The 21,339-nt window shown below is 47.7% G+C and overlaps 1 protein-coding gene across 5 annotated transcripts in view; it reads right to left on the bottom strand.

Annotated features, from left to right (window-relative positions):
* Window positions 1–21,075, bottom strand: part of NDEL1 (nudE neurodevelopment protein 1 like 1) — a 44,211-nt gene extending 23,136 nt beyond the window's left edge. For 4 of the 5 annotated variants that reach the window (XR_002908973.1, XM_024215622.1, XM_024215623.1 and 1 more), the window contains exons 1-3: window positions 20,994–21,075; window positions 2,023–2,120; window positions 563–716 (exon numbers count right to left, since the gene is read on the bottom strand). Coding sequence is in view for 3 of the 5 variants with exons in the window: in XM_024215622.1 (XP_024071390.1) it covers window positions 563–716; window positions 2,023–2,108 (240 nt within the window). In the remaining 2 variants the exon portion in view is untranslated. Of the gene's footprint in view, window positions 1–562; window positions 717–2,022; window positions 2,121–20,316; window positions 20,480–20,993 lie in introns of those variants that run through there. The other variant, XR_002908974.1, reaches the window with a different exon arrangement.
* Between the last annotated feature and the right edge of the window lie 264 nt (window positions 21,076–21,339).

Consider the following 21,339-nt stretch of genomic DNA (forward strand, 5'->3'; position numbering starts at 1 on the left):
CAGAGGTCTTCAACTGCCTTACAAGTCTCACAAAACTGAAGACATTCTGGGCAAAAAACCACTGATTCACAGGAATTAGCTGCACAATCCTACCACTGAAATGAGGTCATTGAATCATCTCGTTCATAACAAAGCAGATCTGTAGTGTGTCCATCGCATGACTACGTTAACTTGCTGTAGTAACAACAAATCCACCAATTGGCAAAGTCTCCGAAAACCCAAATCTGCTGCCCTTACTCAGGCAAAACTCAAGATCAAGCTCAGAAGCAAAGGATCCGAGTCCTGTCCCTCTTATGACATGGCCAAGAAACATAGCAAATTCCTCCACGAATTTACCTGACATCTAAGGTGGCTGGTAAATACCTGGTCTTACCCATCGGGCATATGTCACACTCAAAACTAGATCTCAAACATATGACTGCTGTCCTCCCTTTATATTCTGGACACTTATACTAAATTACCAAAAAACCTATACAGACCAGACAGATTTTGAATGATAATTTAGGACCACACTTTTGACTACCTGCAAGAACAGGCCATTCCATTACAGACACTGCCATACCTTTAATGTTTCCACTTCATATTTCAGTCTTTGGTTATCTGCTTGCAAGTCTCTATTCCTCTGTTCAGCCTGCACTAGCTGGGCCTCCAATTCAGCTTCCAATTCTCTGCTTCCCTCCTGGAATTCAGCCAGTTCTTCACGTGCTTCCTGGAAACTGTAAGCAGAGGATTCGTATCAGTCATAGGTTTAGCTTGTCAAGTTATAACAAAACCCACTGATCTTGTCTAAAGATAAACCCAGGAAGAATCTCCAGCATATTACAGGACTCATATAAACAGCATCTCTTTAAAGAGAAGAAGGGAACTGTGGTAAGCTAAGAGTTACATGAAGTTCAGCTAGGAAAGGAAATTCGTTTCTGTGCAACACACAAACTGCTGTATTAAAAACATGTTTAAATACAATTCCATGCACCAAGGTCATTAACAGGATGTCTAGGAGTTTGTCAAAAATTCTCTATTCGTTAACTTTCACAGCTAGCATTTGTTAAATCATTTCATGGGCAGGTCTGGTATTAGCCACTGAATTTTTAACCTGGTTTTGGTTGAAAAACATACGACTGAATGCAGTCTAACAATAGAGAACAATATTGCTATACCATACGGTCACACCAAAGTAACATTAAACCCCAACCCTTTTCTCGAACATAAGGTTATTAACCACTTAGGCAGGGAGCCAGCATACACCACTGCAAGGTATTAAATAGCTAAAAGTAGCCACTGCCCACTGTATTCACGTCACTGACATGTCTGTATCTGCCCTGTGCTTAACAGCTCAGCTCTCAGCAAGCAGCAAAGTTTATAGGAAGTGAATTATAAGGGTACAGAAATCAAAGCTTTCCTTAACCCCTCAAGGCCCTGAATTTTTTCTGACATTCAAGAACAGCTCAGGAGACGCCAGGTCCCTTCAGATGCTCCCTGTGAAATACGCCAGTTCTGCGTTTCTTTCGCCAGTCTGACACATTCAGTGGTCTGGAAGCAACAAGAATTCATTAGCATCCTGGGCTCTGATGTGCATATTGGGACTGCAGGAAGTTTTGTTTGCTGCACCTGCGCAATCCACAACAGTAATGCAGAACAGAAGGACAACACTCCAGAGGAAAGCAGGCACAGGTCCCCGAAACACAGAATCAAGCAGAGTACTGCTCCAGGGTTTTAGATACCAATCCGCAAAGCCAGCCCTGCTAATGCCAATAGTAGCCAAAAGAAATCATACAATCTGCCCTAGGAGGCTGCAAACCACAACCTGGAGCTCTCAAGTTGGTAATGCCCATGCAGAAGATGCTCTGCTTCCAGCGGTGGGCTCTTACTGACTGACCTGGCATTTCTAAAGATGAAAACGAAGAAATTCATTTGGACACACCTGACACTTATCAAAGCATAACCCCCATAGAGAGGCAGGTTGATTAGCTACGTTCTGGTAGAACTAACAGTAAGCACTGGTCTAGGAATCCAAAACGATACCTTTGTTTATACTTCAAGGAAAGCTCTTTCCAATAAGCAGTTTCTTCTTTTGGACTCGAAAAATCTGGGATTTCTTCACAGTCCATGATCAATGAAACCTGCAAAAGGCAAACACAGGAATAAGCTAAGGACAAAGACAAACGGGAAGCCCCTGGGATTGCCGCTGAATGCTGGAGAAACCCCATCACCATGGCCTTTCTTGAGTTTTTATGCTTTGCCGAGAACTGCAAGTGAATTCAGCGTTCATGAAACGGACACCAGTAATCCCTGACAATGGACAGGCACAGTGCAGACAGACCAGCACCAGCCAGCAACCTGTCCACTATTCCAGCTCACAGGATAGTTTTGTGATGGTTTGTGATCTGAACACATGGAGACCAGAAATTGAAGAAACTCTAGTCATATTTTGAACCTAGCTCTGAAGGGTTAGTAGCTTCACACACTTATCTAGGACCTCTTTCTACAAGGCTTGGTTTTAAAATGAGCAGTCATCAAATTTTAATATTAATCCACTTAAAATAAGTGTTTTTAAAAGGACAGGTATTGTGTCTAGAGTTGGTAACCCTCTCCTTGATGCAGAGTATAATCCCCAATCAGGCTAATGAGAGTCACGCACTTAGCAAAAAGACTTGTCCCCTTTAAGGATTGACAGTCCAACCATGTGCTATACAGGAAGGAAAGTCAATTTATTTTTCTTTCACTAATTTGAGTTCTATTTGGTTTTGATCTGGTTTACATTTTTCAGGTAACAGAAGAAGTTACAAAATTAATTTCACTCACTCAGTCCTTCCAAATCAAATGAGAAACAGGTAGAAAGGGCTAGAGTCTGTCTTATGATTAAACTGCCCATCCTGCAACAGTGTTTTTAGTCTAAAGACATTCAGAGGGCAAAGCTCCCCTTGCCAGGGCATCTGGATCAGACTGTATTGGTGGAGGGAAGTTAGCTCTCTAAGGTTATGCTGGAAATTGACTCAGCAGGGCATGAAAAATGCACTTCTTAATGGAAACTATCTGGCAGTAGCACAGAGAAATTTACCAGACTCTTCAGTTTCACTGAAGTCTGGTTCTGAGCAGCAGCATCTACCTCTCTATTACATGGTGCTAGTTACTGTCAGACCTGTGCACTTTGTACCACAGAGCTGCTCAAGAGCACAAAGACATAAGACAATCCATCTCTGTCCCCCTTCACTACAACAACGAGGATGAGTACTGCTCTGAGCAGCTCTGGGTAGGTCTACATTACGAGCTGTGCCGCTGTAGCATTTGTAGTGCAGACACTTACTACAGCGATGGAAGGGATTTTTCCATCACTGTAGTAAATCCACCCCCTTGAGAAGGGATAGCTAAGTCAACAGAAGAATTCTTCCATCAACCTAGTGGTGTCTACACTGGGGCTGAGGTCTGCTTAACTGTCTCCCCCAAGGTTGTGAATTTTTCACACCCAAGTCACACAACTAGGTGGACATAAATTTTAGGTGTTGACCAGGCCTTAGTGTCTAGATTCTGGTCAGTTTCACGGTTGTTCAGCTAAGAGCAGAAGCAGCGAAAGTGACGCATCTTGTAATTTTTATTCTGCTGCTGGGAAAAGCGATGAGTAACATGAGTAACAGAGGGACGTTTGTTTCACAGTAAGGGGGGAGACTTGGGCGCCACACTTATCAGATCCCTCTTGCTTGGCTGATGTGAAAGATGTAGTGGAAGAACCCACCAGCAGGCCCCAGTGGAAGCATGCTGCACTGGGCTTCTTACCAAGATGAATAACAAGGAGACTGGTGGCACCTTAAAGACTAACAGATTTATTTGGGCATAAGCTTTCGTGGGTAAAAACCATCTGAAGAAGTGAGGTTTTTACCCACGAAAGCTTATGCTCAAATAAATCTGTTAGTCTTTAAGGTGCCACCAGACTCCTTGTTGTTTTTGTAGATACAGACTAACACGGCTATCCCCTGATACTTGTTACCAAGATGCTGTCTCTGAACTCCCTCTCAGGAAAGCACCATCTTTTATACTAGCATCTGGTCCATTACTCAAGCCCTGTGACCCAGATTTCATCCCATGAAGGAGGGTAGGAATGGGCTGGCTTCTCCCTCACCTTCAGGACAGACAATTTAAACCAGTGTTTCTCAAATGCAGCCACCGTGGCTGCATGCAGCCACCAGGACTTTTCTTGAGCCACAGCCTCCTGGGCACTGATGGGAGGCGGAGGGTTAAAGCAGCGGCCCCCTCCCCCAGGGCCGCCAGAAGTGGTTGGGCCCTGCCCACCTCTGGAGACACAAAAGCTGGAGGAGCAGGCAGACAGTGGGTTCCCCACCTTCCCAGCGCTGGTGGGGTCAGGCTTCAGCTCTGGGGTGGTGAGTGGCAGGCTCCAGCCACGGGGCTTCAGGCTCCGTTCCCTGCCCATACGGTGGCGGGCTCTGGCCCCAAGGTCACCCCCTCTCCAATGCCCCGGGCCTCCACTGCTTCCATATTCCCCTCCCCATCCAGGGCTTGCCGGGCTGAGTAAGCCCTGCTGTGAAAAGTGATATTTGTGTGTTTGTTAATATCACTTTTCACAGCAGACTTAGTAACTTTTTTTATTTTTTAATTTAACTAGCACATCTTCGGGGGGGGGGGGGGGGGGGGAAAAAGAAAAAAAAAAAAAAAGCTCTTTATTTTTTTTTTTATTCTGTTTAGGTCCAGTAAAGAATAGAGACAACTATACATTATTTTTATTATTGAGTCTGGAAAAAAAATCCTACATCAATAAATTACAATGATTTGAACGTGTCTATGTGGATATTTATACGTTTTTCCTAAAGTTAATTAAGTATTTTAGGAAAAATTGTCAGAGCGGCCACCAGCAAGTGATGGTGGCCCCACTCTGAGGCCACCAAAAAAAATTGTTGCGAGAACCCCCGCTTTAAACAATCCTCATAGCAGGCTGCTCCTGTCAGCTCAATCAGCCATACACAGCTTGTCATTTGGGGCTCTAACAAGCATCAATGCCCATTTCCATCCCTCCAGGCCTAGACTCGCCAAATTGACATCTCCTACATCTCTGTGACCCACATTTTAGAGGCCTGGCCATGCTCAGTAAATGTGGAACACCACAACTGCACTGCATTCAATAAAGGGAAAAAAACCATGAGCACCTTAAGACAGCAATACTTAATCCATAAATAATGCAAAGGAAAGCTGCCACTGTATCTCTCCAGCTCAACCTACAGCTGCTACAATTCAGGTCAAGAGACCAAATTCATCCAAAGGGTATTAAGCACCTCAAAAACTCCTCTCCCCCTGCCCCTAGAGTCACTTCAAATGCACCTTGTTTTAGAATTGTGAGTTTATCACTATTTATCTGCTTTGCCAGGGCCCCAGTGCTAGGTGCCGGACCGACACAGACCAAAAACACGGTCCAACCCCCAAAGAGCTTCCGGTCTAAGTAGCATTTTGTTGTCCACAGTTCAACAGACTGAGGATGAGCTTACATGTGGATCCCATGCAGCTTCACTAGAATTCCTATCAGCACCTTAGCAGCAGTAGCAGATTTTTGCCTGTTCATTTTCACAGGACAGCGCTAGTTGAATATTCGTTTATTTTGGCGGGGGGAGGGGAGCTGCGGTAGTTGCCTTTGGCTAGGCAGAGCAGTGTGAACACACTTCATGAGTACTAGACAGCTCTGGAGCAGCAGCCTGTTCCTAGGCAGTAGCAGCACAGGAGTTCTCAGCAGAAAACACTGGCTGTGAATTTATTTTCACAGCTATTTTTAAGTCTGCGAAAATAAACGTACAGGGAATATGTCCCAGTTCTACAGTACATTTCCTTGCACTGGTTATACCTGTTATACCTCTTACCAAGGCAATTTATCATTGTGAAGGTACAAAGGTTAAGCTTCCATGCAATGGCCTCACTTATACACCCGCAGTCCCCTTGACTCAACGTCATTAAGGCCACATAAGTGCAACCTACTTGAATTCAGTCCAACTCTGCTCAAAGCTTCATCAGTGAAACATGTTTGTTAACAGAACCGAGCACATGTTCTGACCTGTAGCTCTAGGGAACCCACCGCTGCAGCTTGGCACACATGACATGCTTGAGATCAAGAGCAAACACTTTCTCCCCCCAGATACAGGATGCACAATGCTCAGCCTCTGCAGCTCCAAAGTAGTTAATCTACTAAACGGCCAACAAGTGACATGCCAGGAGATTCCAGTTTGGACACGGTGGAGAGCTTGGACGAGGCATCTTATAGAAATACCTCCATCCAAAGACTCCTCCCTGCCCATTCAAATGAGCTACACCCTTGGGAACAAACACCTGAGTCATCCCTGCCAATTGCAGGGGTCGGGAATGGAACACCAGAGAGGCTAGCAGAGACCTTGAAGCTTTTATGGCTTTGTAGATTGTGCTGTGGGTGGAGGTAGGGTGGATTATTTCCTCTCACGAAAAGGCTTCACCATTTTACTGTATAACGTGTATTTACACACACACACACACACACACACACACACACACACCCTCTTTCCCCTGCCCCAGGATACCCCAGCCTTCAGAGGCATATGCAGCACATGGCCAAGCTACCTTACTATCTAGAGAGACCACAGTATCTGGGATGAACTTGCTTCAAGGCATGATGGGAGGCTGACTCAGCCTATACCCCTGTAGGACCCTTGGGTGGGAAGGCTCAGAGAAGAAATGAACCTAGACCCATGACATTTGGCGGTGGGTCTGATACAGGGTGTTCTTCGTCCCCAGGCCATATTGGGGCTCAGTGGTAGGAAGGCTATTCTGAGCCCACTGAAGAGCTCTTTCTTGGTTTCATTCCTGAATTTCACCCAGAAGTGAACTGCTCACCACTGCCAAGTATTATAATTATTATTGTTTGTTTCAGAGGCTGCTGTGGTTGGCACACCACCATCTCAGCAGCTTCCCGTCACAGAGTGATAGGGGAAAAAGCGCTGCATTTTTAGGGTTGCTTATAAGGCTTTTGAAATGCCTAAGAACTGTCATTTGTTAGCTATCCATTTTTTCCAATTCCAGATGGCACGAAAAGAAGCCGAAAAGGTTGGGGGACTTCACTTATATCCCAACAAGGTAGATCTGGTTCAGCCCCGACAGAAACCTAACTACAATTTATAACTCCTGGGGCTGGTTTGTAGATGGCTTTTATTGATTCTACATTTGAACAGAGAATCGATTTTCATAAGTTAGGCATAACTTGTGCCTTCCTTCATTTGACATTTAACTATTAGATGGTTTTAAACAAAAACAAAAAAACGACCACCTACAAATAGCAGGAGAGTTCCGCAGAGAGATTGAAAGTTAGAAAACCTGGTTTCTAGTCCCAGCTCTGTCACTGACCTGCTGCTGTGCGACCTTGGGCCAGTCCCTTCGCCTCTCCCACCCTTTTTCTTGTCTATTTAGAGTGTACGCTTTTCAAAGCAGGGACGATCTTACTATGTATTTGTACAGTGTCTTATAGGTACTACCATGATACACATAAATAATAAGAGGCTAGTTTGTTGTAAGGCATATATATGCCAGTGCAATCATGATAACTTAAGTTAACAAACAATCAGTGCTCTGCTCTATCTATGGTTAATTCCTGACCTTAGCAGTTACACAGGGGAGTTCAGAGCCCACTATGGCAAGCCCTTACTCATGGACTTCAACGGGAGTTTTGCACATGGAGTATTTGCAGTATCAAGCCTTTAGAACACTTAACACTGAGGTTTTCAGAGTACAGCTGAGACAATGCACTGGCTTCTCCCAGGGCTTTTCCCTAAAGAGGATAATCTGGAGCTGGGACATCAAAGCAGGATTCACTGTATGAATACACAGGGCAGCACCCCAGCTCAGCATTCATTGGCTGCCCCTGGGAGAACCCAAGTAACTGGCCAAAACTCCACAATTGAAAATATTTCTAAATCAAGCACCATTTTGAAAATGTGCTAGTTCCTTCCAAGCCCTTATTATACAAGTGAACAGGACTGAACAGCTAGTAGGAGGGAATCTCAGACTGAGACAACTGTGCTAGTTTTAACAGTTGTGACCATGTTAAAAGCTACCAGCTCATGGTCTATGTGTAGAAGTTATCTGAAGACACTTCTCTTTGCATTGGCCCCCTGCCACTGAGAGGGTTAGTAATAGGACATATAACTTAGAATGTTTCAGAGTCAAATGGTGAACCCACTGCACAGCCTGAGTGAACAGGTTTGGTGCTGGGAAGAGCCTGGGAATACTGTCTCCTAATGGTCGGTGTGTGACAGCACTAATAAAATGAATCCCTGTGAAGCTGCTCTTCAACTAAGCCACCAGAACAGCACAGCTCACTGCATAACAGAGTACCTTTAAAACTCTTCCCCAGCCCTCTATCGTGTGACCCAGTGCTGCAATTAGTGCTCGGACTGAATATCAACCTGAAACAACACTGAGCATGGAACACAACACAGGATTTAGAATGCAATGCCAACTTTCTGTGAGCACAGAATCCACCCTCACATGTCAATTCAAGTCAGTGATGCTTCCCTGGCAGGATAAGCTATACAAATGCGGCCACAGTATGTGAGAAAGTCAGACCCCCCCCCCCAAGTATCTGTCAGACGCAGGCATGACTCAGCCAAGTTGAGGATGCATGTAACATCTGTCATTCCTGTAGCCTCCCTGATTTGAACCACTCCTCATCCTCCCATCTAAAGCCAGATTATCATTTCTTGTGGAAAATAAAACTAACCAGTGTATTTAATACCCATGAAACAGGTTATTTCTGTATGTGTTAAATAGCTTCTCCTAGGCTACCTCCATACTAGAATCTCACTGGCTTCCCTCCCACCCACCACTTCTATCCGCCAAATTATTCCAAAAGCCAGAAAATGAAACACGGAGGAGAGGCAAAGCAAGGCTACATCTCACTGTGCACTAAGGACGTGATTTCCAGCTTGCGTATACATACTCCCAGTAGTTCTCACTGAGCTTGTGCAAGTATAAATAGCAGCGTAGCTGCAGTCACACACGTAGCTACAGTGGAGGCATGGCTTAGCCGTGCCAAGTTCAAACCCACCTGAATCCCATAGAATAGTTGGCATGGCTAAGCTCTGCCACCATAGCCTAAGAGACATGGCCTTCTGTTATCCAGGTCTCCCTAGACATCCTGGAGAGCAGCCTGACGCTACCATCCAGGGCGATGACAGACTTCCCTTCTCTAAAATCTGTCCAAGGACGCCTGGCTTGCTCCCCCACTCCTTAAGGTGTCCCTATTGCCAGCTGGTAACCTGATGGATCAGATGCATACTTGACCAAGATAACACATGGCAAGAAGCAAAGGGCCTTTGGGATAAACAAACACCACATCATCACCCATTCTGGCTGCCAGATTCCTGATCTTCCTGAAACTTAGATTTCCCAGAGATCCCAGGATGTTGCTAGAGAGTCATTCCCTTCCTGCACTAAAGATGCTCTCCAGTTCAGAAAGCTAGTGCTTTCTGAGTCACGAATCAGGCCATCTGCCGCTTCCACACAGACACTGGTAAAAAGGGCTCTCATCCTTCACTTTCTTGTATTGGCAGTACCTGCTGTGGCCACAGGCAGGAATACTAACTATAGACTGTGCAATAACTAACTTTAGCCTGTTGGATTCTTGATTCCTTCCCTATCATAGTTCTCAGGATATGACCAGGAAGCGAACAGCTGGCAAGAGCTAACACATCCACATTGATTTTTTTTTTAAGTTAGTTATTAAACCGTTTGAGATACAGATTACATTTCTTTGGTCGATTTATTATTGCTTTTTTTTGGTCTTGAAATGGGAGCTGGAACCATTTTCATACACAGATTGGAAGGCTGCCCACTTCCACTGTTGCTTAAGTAAGTGCACCTATATCCTTTACTGAAATACTATTTTTGCACTTAATATTCTCTGGTGAACCACAACAGATATCTTATACCTCTTACAACAGCAGCATATGGACTCTAACAGAAAGGACACCACTGTCCCAAAGCTGCTGCGTCAGCATAATGGCCCTTTCTCCACCAATGTTAACCAATCCTGCTCTTTAAGTTTGGGCCAGGCAGTCTGCAGAACCTAACTAAATCCAACCTGGAAAAGATCACAATATAAAAGCCTTTAAGCTATTCAAATGAAGCACATTGGAAGCCATGGTCTCCTAGCCTGATGTAATCTCCCTGGAGCCTCCCAGCGAGGGAGGTGCCGGTCTATGACAAACCAAACAATTGTCAAATCTGGTATCTAGCTGTGGCACACGTAACTTGCACGCCTGGCAGCACAAGAATATAAGCCCAGACATTACGTATCTGAAACCAGCTAGGAGCGAGCTGATGCAAGAAGTCTCTTATCACACATCAAGTTACAATTGCCAAGGCCTGCTCCATTAGCAATTGTAGCTTGATGTGTGATAAGAGACTTAACAATTCATCCTTTCCAGGCGTTCATGTTTCACCATAACAGAATCTCAAATTAAGTGAAGCACAGCATAGAATCTACCTCTGCCAGCTCCCAAATGGCACGTGCCAAAGTACCTTCAAAGAGAAAGATAAAAGGTTCACTCAGGAACCAAACCTGCAGGCATAGGAAATAAAAGCCCCACAAAAGTATGGACCTTTGAGAACAAACTAGATCCACATCCCTGGAATCCTTGAGGGCCAGACCCATTGAAAGCAGCCAGGCTGGGGTGTGGGGGAGCACACGTCCCAGCACAGAGACAGAGGCTATAAAAAGATACGCTCCTCCCTGCTAGTTTCTGTCCATCTCTCTGGAAAACTGTCTCCGAAGAAGCCAAGGGGGTTAGTGTCGATCTGTTGAGCCAACCCAGAGCTCCAGTTGGTGGTAACAACGCTGCTCTCCCTCTGCTTCCCTAATAAGAAGTGGTTTGTTTCCACTTCCTGACTGGGCACTTAATCCGGCATTTGGGAAAGGGATGCTGCAAAATGACTGGAGAGAGGAGAACGCAGTTTGCCATGCAGCCAATATTGAACTGTTTACTGTGGAGTCACAGAGATTAGATTGAGCTGGCATGGTTTCCAACACTAAGCAGACAAAAGACTCCATATACACAACCAATGGAGTTTAGTGATGCTGGGGAATGAAAATAGGGGAAGTTTATGCACTGCCCTCCCAGAACCTCCGGTACAGTATATGTCACTGGTGTAAACGATACACACAGGCCTTGTTAAAACTACACTGATGCCAGGTCTACACTACGTATTTCTGCTGGCATATTGGTCAGGAGTGTCCTTTTGCCAGCCCTGAATAGCTTATTTCACTCAGGGGGTGGTAGAATAAGCTATGTCGGCTAAAGTGATTAGTTTTGCCGGTATAAGCTGCATCCATATTAGGCGTGCTTTGCCAGCGTAGTATACCAGTACAGCTCTACCGGCACAGCGATCTACGAGGTAAACTCACCAAGGTTAGCCCAGGTGGAGATATTGTGCAAGACTTCGTCAAGTTTACCTCACGGTAAAACTAAAGCACCTCATCTTCCCTGTGTTTTTATCTCGGGACAGCTCATGCATGGTAAAACCCCAAGGTAAAAAACCACACCTTTTTTTAGCAGCGAAGAAAAGGCCTTTGTTATAGTCAAGGCTCAAACCAAGGCCACAGGCTCATATAGATGGCAGACCTAACATGTGTGTGAGCTCCAGGAATATACTGCTTAATTACAACTGAGCCAATGATATGATGGGTGTGGTTAATAAGTACTATCAGTTCAGAACGTCTGCGTACGTAGCCACAGTATATCATCAATGCACCAAACACTGAAAACAACCATCCCTTTCTGACCCTTTTTTGCCCCAGTACAATTCCTGCCTACTAGTTACACCCCAATCCAACAAACCACTGGCCCTGGCAGCAAGCTGCTCCTGGACTAAGACTCCTATACGGTGTCCCACAACCCCATTCCCCAGTCCAAATGCAGCCAAGTTTCCCAAGCAATTTGGGAACTCCCAGCTGCAGATTTTCATGTTTAATCAGCTCTTTTCTGTGCTTAGCTGTCACACTCCCAGCACAGTTCTCTCCACCTCCCATGACCTGATTAGCTTGTCAATTTCATTTGGAATTGAAAATTCCCATTAACCGCCACTGAACAGGCCCTCTTGGGGTACACGGGCAGGTGAGGATAGCTTGTCTAGCCACACCTCAGAAGGGAAAGAGATGCTTGAAAGTCAAGCTATAGCCCTAGGAAATCCTCCTGTGTTGCTCTGTTACTCCTGACTAGCATATCTGGTGCAATTTGTGACACCCACACATCACACTAGGACCACTAAGCAGCAAATCAAACCACCAGGTAAGCTGAGAGGTAGGTTTGATGGCCACCAGAAGAGCCACAAAATAAAGAAAAAATAATTATTTAAAAGACGGCTGATCTATCAACTAGTTGACACGAAATCTGTATAAAGCAACTATTCAAATATTGCTGCACTTCTGCAGAAATGTCCAGGGAGACAGCAGCCCATGCAGGAATGATGAATAATCCGCTTCTTACAACTGGCTTTGTTGTCAGCAGAGTTTGCTGAACAGACACTAATCAGCACTTCCTCACAATTACTGCTAATGCCGGTGTTTCCCAAACTCTGGCCTGTGGGCTCCTGGGGGTCTCTATAACCTTCCGCTGGAATGATGCCTCCCTGCCTAGGTAGACAGACATGCACTAGCTCTGCATGAGCTAGTGCTCTAAAAGTAGCAGTGTGGATGTTGCGGCTCAGGCTTACCCCTCCCCCATCCCACCCCCAGTACAAGCCCACGCAACCCCCTGGGTCCGAACTCAGATGGCTAGCCCATGCCGCTGCCTGTGCCATAGCATCAACGCTTCTATTTTTAGCATGCTAGCTCAACTGGAACTAGTGCATGCCTGTGTACCCAGGCTGGGAGGTTTGCTCCCAGCCACAGCGTAGGGGAACCCTGGGAATCTGCAGCGTGCTGAGAGATCACATGTTGTTGGCTTTCATTGTCTCCAATGGCTTCTATAAGCATCTAGGCTCTTAAGTGGAAGGAAGAGCCAAAGGCAATTGGAATCATCAGCCAGCCTAGCTGTCTCCCCTAGGGCCCACTGCTACATAGGTGGATGAGGAGAAGGAGCCACCTTCAGGGACTGGAGCCATCAGTGAAACTGCAGCTGCTAGGGACCAGTAGGAGATAGGAACAAGGGCAGTATGCCCAGGGGAGAAGAGAACCAAGCATCAGGGAAAGGTACCAGACAGCAGAGAACCATGGGCAAGAGAGAGGATAAGATGAGTCAGGATAACCAGGCTGATTGATTTTAACAAAAATTGGGCAAAATACTTATCGCACTAATGACACCAAAAATACACTAAACACTTCCCTAATGTCACTTCACTATGGAAGCAACTGCCATGGGCATGTTAAGTGATCAGGAATGGGAGGAGAGGTGGTCCCCTCAACTGTGAATGGAAAGAAGGGCATCCAAGAGACATCTATTGAGATGTGCTCCAGCCTACTAAGTAAGCCTACAATTGTAAGTCCAAATCCTGCAAGCCTCACTCAGGCCTTTACCTGAGTAAAGACTGCAGATTGTGGCCTTAGAGAACTGTCTCTGTCCAATCAATCAACTCACTTGCTAACGAAAGCTTTCTTCCCCTACTACCAACCACCAGATGTCTGAACTGAACATGCCGCGGTAGAGAATTAAGGTGAAGAATGTTTGCAGAATGATTCCTAAATACAATTTTAAAAAGTGGTGGCAAGAGGTAAAATGTAATGGGAGTAAGAAGAAATCTGTCTCCTTTAAACAGGTGCAAAGATGCTGAGTGCACATAAATTAGCAGCTGTTTTCAATGGATGAATTTTAAGTTCTGGAGAGGTTCCCATTTAGCTAACAGGCCAAGAAACAAGTGTGGCAGTTTAAAAAAAAATAAATCCCAAAATACTGCACTTTGATAAAGAACCTGTTATCAGTGTGGCCTATTCCTGTCACACACCAATGTCAAGGGAATGACTGTAATAAAGGGAAATTGCCTTTTACAAATATATATTTAATAGCTCATAAGGTTCAGCCCACACAGCCACCTCAATTCATGAGAAAAGGCTGCACAGTGAATTGGGTTCTGCTGGAAGTGTCATTTCAAAATAAGTTACTTATATGTATGAAAATCAGTGTCTGTTGATGCCACATATGAAGTGTATATGCGCTCAGGTATTAATAGCGCAGCGCACATTTCATAAGCGATGCAAGTTAGGGCAGCCCTCCAGAGTTAATGTATCCTCAGAGCTGCAAAGTTTCCTCTGATTTTTTCACAGGGAGAATGAAAACCATCCAAACTCCAGCATCAGATCTTCCCATCAATCACATGATGCAACCTTGTTGTATTTATTAAAAACCAACCTTTCTGAAACTTGGGTGCCTTAACTTAGGCCCCTAAAAATCCAGATGTTGTCACCAAATTAAAGTGACCTGATTTTCACAGATCATTTGTTTTGGAACCTACCTTTAAGCACCCAAGTGTGAAACCTGAATTTTGAGGGTATGCACATCAACAGTGAACCGTGATTCCAGCAACACTTCCTGTGTCCAATCAGATCAGAACTGGATTCAGTTCCCTGCACACAGAGGCAAACACAGTAAGAGTGGCTACTCCAGCTCACCAGATTAAATCCAGCATCTTCAAATGAGCTAGTCCAGCAGGCACTGGGCTGCTCAATGGGATCAGAATTCAGGTTTATAACACAGTCCATTTCTGGCTGGCAGAAGCTGAGGACACACTTTCTGTCTCACTGATACCACACATTGCTTTCCATTGACACAGCGATGAGGCACTCTCCAGCTGCAAGCATTTAGCACAAGTTGCCCAAACAATAAGACAGCTGCCCCTCAAACCCTTGCTGCAATGATGGAGAGAAAGTAGTCCAGTTTGGAGCTTTGTCTCGCCATCAGTCCAAGCCAGTGGTCACCAACCGGTTGATTGAGATCGAATGGTCGATCCTGGAGACTCTCCCAGTTGATCGCGATCTCCGGCCGCTAAAAGTCCAGCGGTGTAGCAGGGCTACTGCTAAGGCAGGCTCCCTGCCTGCCCCAGCCCCACGCTGCTCCAGGAAACATGCCCCACGGCCCAGGGGGGCAGGGTCTCCACAAGCTGCTCCTGCCTGCAAGCACTGCCCCCGCAGTTCCCATTGGCCAGAAACAGAGAATGTGGCCAATGAGAGCTGCAGTGCCTGCAGAGAGGGGCAGTGACTGCAGGGGGGTGCATTGGCCCCTTCCAGGAGCGACGTGTGGAGGGGCAGGCAGGGAGCCTGCCTTAGGTCTTGTCTACACTGCCACTTACAGCACTGAAACTTTCTTTGCTCAGAGGTGTGAAAAGACACCCCCTGAGCGACGCAAGTTTCAGCACTGTAAAGTGGCAGTGTAGATAGCGCTGGTAGCTATTCCCCTCGCGGAGGTGATTTTATTACAGCACTGGGAGAGCTCTCTCCCAGCGCTGGAGCTGCGTCTACACAACCACGTTAAACCACTGCCGCGGGAGAGCTTTAACGTCGGCTGTGTAAACATACCCTTAGCCTCACTGTGCCGCTGCCTGGGAGCCGCCCAAGGTAAGTGCCGCCCGGTGGGAGCCTGTATCCCAATCCCCAGCTCTGAGTCCCCTCCCAGAGCCAGCACCCATACCCCCTCCTGCACCCCAAGTCCCTGAGCCCCCTCCAAGAGCCAGCACCCCGTACCCCCTCCTGCACCCCGTTCCCCCTGCCCCAGACCTGACCCCTCTCCGAGCCAGCACCCTGTAGCCCATCCTGCACCCCAACACTCTGCCCCAGCCCAGAGCTCCCTCCTGCACTCAAACTCCCTCCCAGAGCTTGCACCCCACACCCGCTCCTGCACCCCAACCTCCTGCCCCAGGCCCCAGCCCAGAGCCTGCACCCCCTACCGAAGCCAAACCCCCTACCCCAGCCTGGTGAAAGCGAGTGAGGGTCGGGGAGAGCGAGTGACAGAGAGAGGGGAGGATGGCGTGAGTGGGGTGGAGCCTTGGGGAAGGGGCGGGGTAGATCCTGGCTTATACTTAAATTCAAAAAGTGATCTTGTGTGTAAAAAGTTGGAGATCACTGGTCCAAGACATTGGGCTGCACCTTTCTCCTGGCAAATACTAGAGGCAGTTCAGACTTGTCAGTTGGGCTCCAGGGCTTGGCCTTACTCTTTCCCCACCCAAATCCCAGGTTTTCTGCCTCCAGTGGTGCAAGCAGAGCAGACTCCAGGACTCCCACCTTGCCTGACCACTGACATTCCAATGTTTAAAAAGTTTCTTGGAGGCAGCAGTGAGCCCCTTCCTCTTTGGAGGTCCAACATCCCCAAGGCTTTGCTCCCCAAACAAAGCTACCTGCCAAGCTCCTTCTCCATCATGGTCAAAATTAGAGGGTTCAGGGCATCGCCTCCTTAGAAATGAAAGTGGTCAGACTGGCCCTTCAAGATTTCCAGGACAGCTGAGGAAGGAGCACATCCTGATTCAATCACACATGATGACCATGGGATACATAAAATAGCAAGAGGACACAAAAAGTGATGCAGATTTTCTTCTGATTGGAGGTCACCTAGGCTCCATCAGGGCAACTCACACAGAAGGGACACTGAACACTAAAGCAGACTGGCAAAGCCATCAGCTGACAGATACCTGAGAATGGTTCCTGAACAAAGAAGTATTCCAGCTGATATCCAAGGGGCCAGACTGCTCCCATGTGGACCCATCTTCATGCAGTCAAAATGCAAAAACTAAGCTCATGTTCACCAGAGCAGACATCCCTGGGAACAAATGCTCTGGTTCACAAATGGACACATCTCTTATGTGCCCTCCCTGTCCCCAAGTCGGCTTTTGCATCCCAAACTAGGTTACACAAGTCTGACAATTGGCTATTGAGCAGCAACAGGTGGGATATTCTTCCAGTGTAACAGATACTCTCCAAACTCTCTATCCTCTTGAACCTCACAGGATATGGACAAAACTCTTACTAGTGTCAAGACCCAGGAAACCAAACATCCCGGTTCTGCTGGATTTCTTACAGAACAGCCAAGACCTCCCCTCACTGCATCTCACATCTCAGAGCTAAACAGTGTCATGAACACAAGCTGATCCAAGTCTGTAGCAGGTATTAGGGTTCCCCTGGGTGGTGGCAGGATATCTGTCCAAACCAACAGTCAGGCCTATCTGCTTGGCCTGGAACCTGCACCAGAGTAACAAGCTCTCACACCATACATTCAAACAATGGCATCTAGGTGCCTGTATTTCCGATCCTTGAAGATATAGCTCCCGGTTGCAATCCCATCAGCTAGAAGAGTCTCTAAAATATCTGCTCTTAAAAGACCAGAGCCTTACTGGGCATCCCAAGAGCATAAGGTAGTTCTTTTATACTCGTTCACTACCCAGGAAAATTCTTCCTTCCACACATGCCAGGAGATCATTCTTCCTGAATTTTCCCCGAAGTCTAACCAACCAGAAGAAAAACCATGAAACTGTGGCATGCTAGATGTGAGAAGACCAGCTAGGAGGATCGAGTGCAGCATCAGCAAAACATGCAGGTCCAGACTAGTCTCAGAAGGGATAGCGCCTACTCCACATGTTCTCCAGCAGCCTTCTGGGCAGAAAGCCTGACGGCAACCAGGTCACTCATCAAACCCTTTATTAAAGCACTACAGGCTCGACCTCCTATCCTCCACAGCAGCATCCTTCTGCTGGAAGGGAATCCAAGTGGTAATTCCAACATTAGGTTAATAATAATTAGATTAATTCCAGGGAAGAGAACCTTCTTCTGTCTTATTCATCTCTCTCCCTGACTTTTTTTTTTAAACTGGTCACTACATATCTTGGACTGGGAAAGAGCTCAGGATTCAGAAGGGAAAGTTTGTTATCTAACCACGATTTCATTTCTGTGACTGATCTCTCCCCAGATCTGCCCTTCCCAAAGTAAACTCTTCAGATACGTCTCAGAGGACCTCTTCCTGGGACCATGTATATAGTTATCCCAGTTGAACAAGCATTGCCTTAAAAAGTTAAAATGTATGACTAATAGTGTTTTGATACCACTGTGGAAATAATCATCTGGCATGCAGTCAGAAGGGTCATGGCCAAGTCTGGTGCCCTGTGGACAACCCAGAACTTCCTCTGATACCTCCCAGATGTCAAAGATGGGGAAAGATGTCAATCCCAGAAAGTTATTCAAGGAGCAGTTTTTCCAGAGTCACCCCTAGAGAAGTTGGAGGCAATGGCTTGTTATGGCAAACACACCTGGGGATCTTCATTGTTTTCTAGCAAGAAACATGTGAGTTTTATTGGGGCTGTTTTATTGGGGCTAAAGAGCTGTTGAACTCCTGCTCCACACTTCTATCTGTCAATCTTTATGCAGCTAATATTTACAAGAGATAGAAAACACAGAGGTAACTGTGTACACAAGGCTGCCCAGAGGCCATCCCTTTTTGCAACAATTAAGATTTTCTGCTATAACCAGAAACTAATTTTCCAGACTACTCAGGACTCTGTTTGCCATCAAATAAACTGGACATGTTAGGCACAATTTTCACTCTATCCAAGCTGGACCATCCTATAGTTCATATTAATAATATAGTTAAAATGTTCAGATCAGAAACATCCTAGGCAACAAGTCTATTTTAGTTATGTGAGTGCAACGTAAGTACATAGCTACACAAATCAAAAGGGGAATTTTGTATTTTTTTTTAACTGAACAGGGACAAGCTATCCTAAATTAACGAAAAGTTTCTGATCTCCAATTTGTATCATTAACTGATCACTTGAGAAACAACTCTAACCACAACAAGTGAATACTACAACATATAAAACATTCTGCCCAGAGATGGGCACAGAAATCACTTTCATCCGTATAAAACCACAAAGATTCCTTGACTAGCAGAGTTCAATGTGCACTGCAGAGGCAGCATGCTCAGGCGAGCAGAGGGGAGGGGGAGGGAGAGGAGGAAGATACAGCCTCACCAGCAAACTCTGATTAAGGAACAACAGTGACAGACAGACTGCAAGAGCCCTATTTAGGCAGAAGAATGGTGGCTGGAATATATATGTGTGTGTGTGTGTGTGGTGTGTAAAAGCTGTGAAGTTGGATCCTTCCATAGGGTTTCAGCAAGGTGTTGCCTGTTCCAACTGCCTTCACCTACCTGACATCAGATTTGTGATACTTAGTTTAAGCTTTTCAGGGCATCCCCTCCCGATAAAAATTCTCTCCAGAAGAATGGACTGAGCTAACTCCCAACCTGCCCTTTTCTTTGCAGTAATAGAAATAGTATTTTTAATGACTCACTGGACTAAGTGCATTTGACATCATGAGCATATTTGTGTATCCTAGCACCATCTGACAGCAAACATTTTGCAGGCCTTTCCCTTTCTCCAAACACAGCAGTGAGGATGGATTCCAGGGCATTCTCAATAAGACAACTAGTTTTGGCAACCAATATATATATAGACACACCTCTACCCCGATATAACACGACCCGACATAACACGAATTCGGATATAACGCAGTAAAGCAGTGCTCGGGGGGGGGGGGGGGGAGCGCCGGCGGGGCACTCCGGCGGATCAAAGCAAGTTCGATATAATGCAGTTTCACCTATAACACGGTAAGATTTTTTGGCTCCCAAGGACATTATATATAGATATATAGACTATCCAACCCCATTACCCAACTGCCTCCTTGACCCTAAAGTTTGCCTTCACCAAGAAAAGTAAACATGCTGAAAGTGGGTTTTTACTCATTGGTTTAGTGGACATAATGGTGACTGGCCAGCAGAGACAAATGACATTTAGCATCATAAAAGATAACCGTTGGGAAAATCTACTAGGACCAGGTTTTACCTACAACTAGCTGACACAATGCTGAATGCAACATGTCTCTATCCACACTAAGCACTCAGGCGTAGTCAGCATCACGCCCGCTACCCAGAATACTGAAATCACATGCAAAGAGGATTATATATTCTAGTGAATATGATCCCCCTGCTCCTCCTAACCGTTGCACCATCCATGTGGACCCTGCACCTCATTTTATTCACTGCGCCTGTCAGCCCATGGGGACCCTGCACTCCATATAGCCCCACAGGGACCCCATGCCGCCAGCCTCCACACCCCCCATCAATAAATGGACCCTCACACTGGGATCCCATGCCCCCAGGCTCCAAACATCCCATCAGTCAATGCACCCCCACAGGAATCCCATGCCCCCACACCCTCACCAGCCATGACACTCACCTGTGGGGATCCTGTGTCCCACAACCCCCCAGCTTGCGTCCCCCACCAAGCATCGCACCCACCCATGGGCGCCCCACGTCCCCCAACTCCACACACCTCATCAGTCACCGCGCCCTACATCCCCCAGCCAGCCACTGCACCCCGCACGGGGCAGGCGGGGATGGCCCGAGACGCGGTGCCACCAGCCCCGGGGGGCCAAGGGCCGCTGCGCTCTGCTCCGGCGGGAGGCTCCGGCTGTGCCGGGTTCGGGGATCCCTGCCCAGGCCCCGCCGGTGAGTGACGACACCGTCACTAATCGCAGCCCGTAAGGGCTCCGACCCCGGCCAATGGCAGGAGGGGGCGGGACCTGCCCCGTTGTCAATTTACATCCAATCCGGTGAGGTTTGCGGAGCAGGAAACCGCGGACCCTTCCGTGGAGTCACCCGGCCGCCGTACGCCCCCAGCCAGCCCTGCCCGCGCGGCTCCTCTCCTCCAAGGCGCCGCTTTGCCCCGGCCGCCGTGTTCCCCTGCGGAGCCCCCCGACCCTCAGACCCTGCCGGCTTCCGTACCCGCCACAGGGCGTCTCCCTCGCAGCCCCGCTCCCCGACAGCCCCCACCCCAGAGCCCCTCCCGGCTTCCGTCCGCCCGCCACCGCCCCTGCGCTCCCGGAGCCCCCCGCCGACACACTCATCCCCAGAGCCGAAGAGCCCGCGCCCCTCCTCCCGAGCCAGCTCCGCGCGCCCCGCACTCAGGCCGGCCCCGGAGCGGACACCGGGCCCGGGGCCCAGACTCACCCGGGCGCATCCCCTGTCACGGCAGCAGCATCTCCCCCGCCGCGTCCCCCGGCTCCGAAGCCTGCCTCATCCGGGCTCCGCGGGGGCGGGGCCGCCGCTGTGACGGCAGGCTGGGGGGCGGGGCTTGGGCCGCACATCACAGCGAGCGGCGAGGCCGCGGCCGAGACCCGCCCATGTGGGGGCGGAGCTATGGTTGCGGTTGATGCACGAGGCGGGGCTAGGAGCCGGCTTCCAGCCGCCAGACCCCCGCCTCCGCCCGCCAGTGTGCGGGGCGGGGCGCTTCGCTGGCCTGGCTCCGCCCCACGTGGCCGGCGCCGGGGCGGGGCCTGGAGCCTGCCGTCCCCCT

Source organism: Terrapene carolina, unplaced genomic scaffold (assembly GCF_002925995.2).
Source record: "Terrapene carolina triunguis isolate 2854851 unplaced genomic scaffold, T_m_triunguis-2.0 Scaffold192, whole genome shotgun sequence".
Lineage (NCBI taxonomy): Eukaryota > Metazoa > Chordata > Testudines > Emydidae > Terrapene > Terrapene triunguis.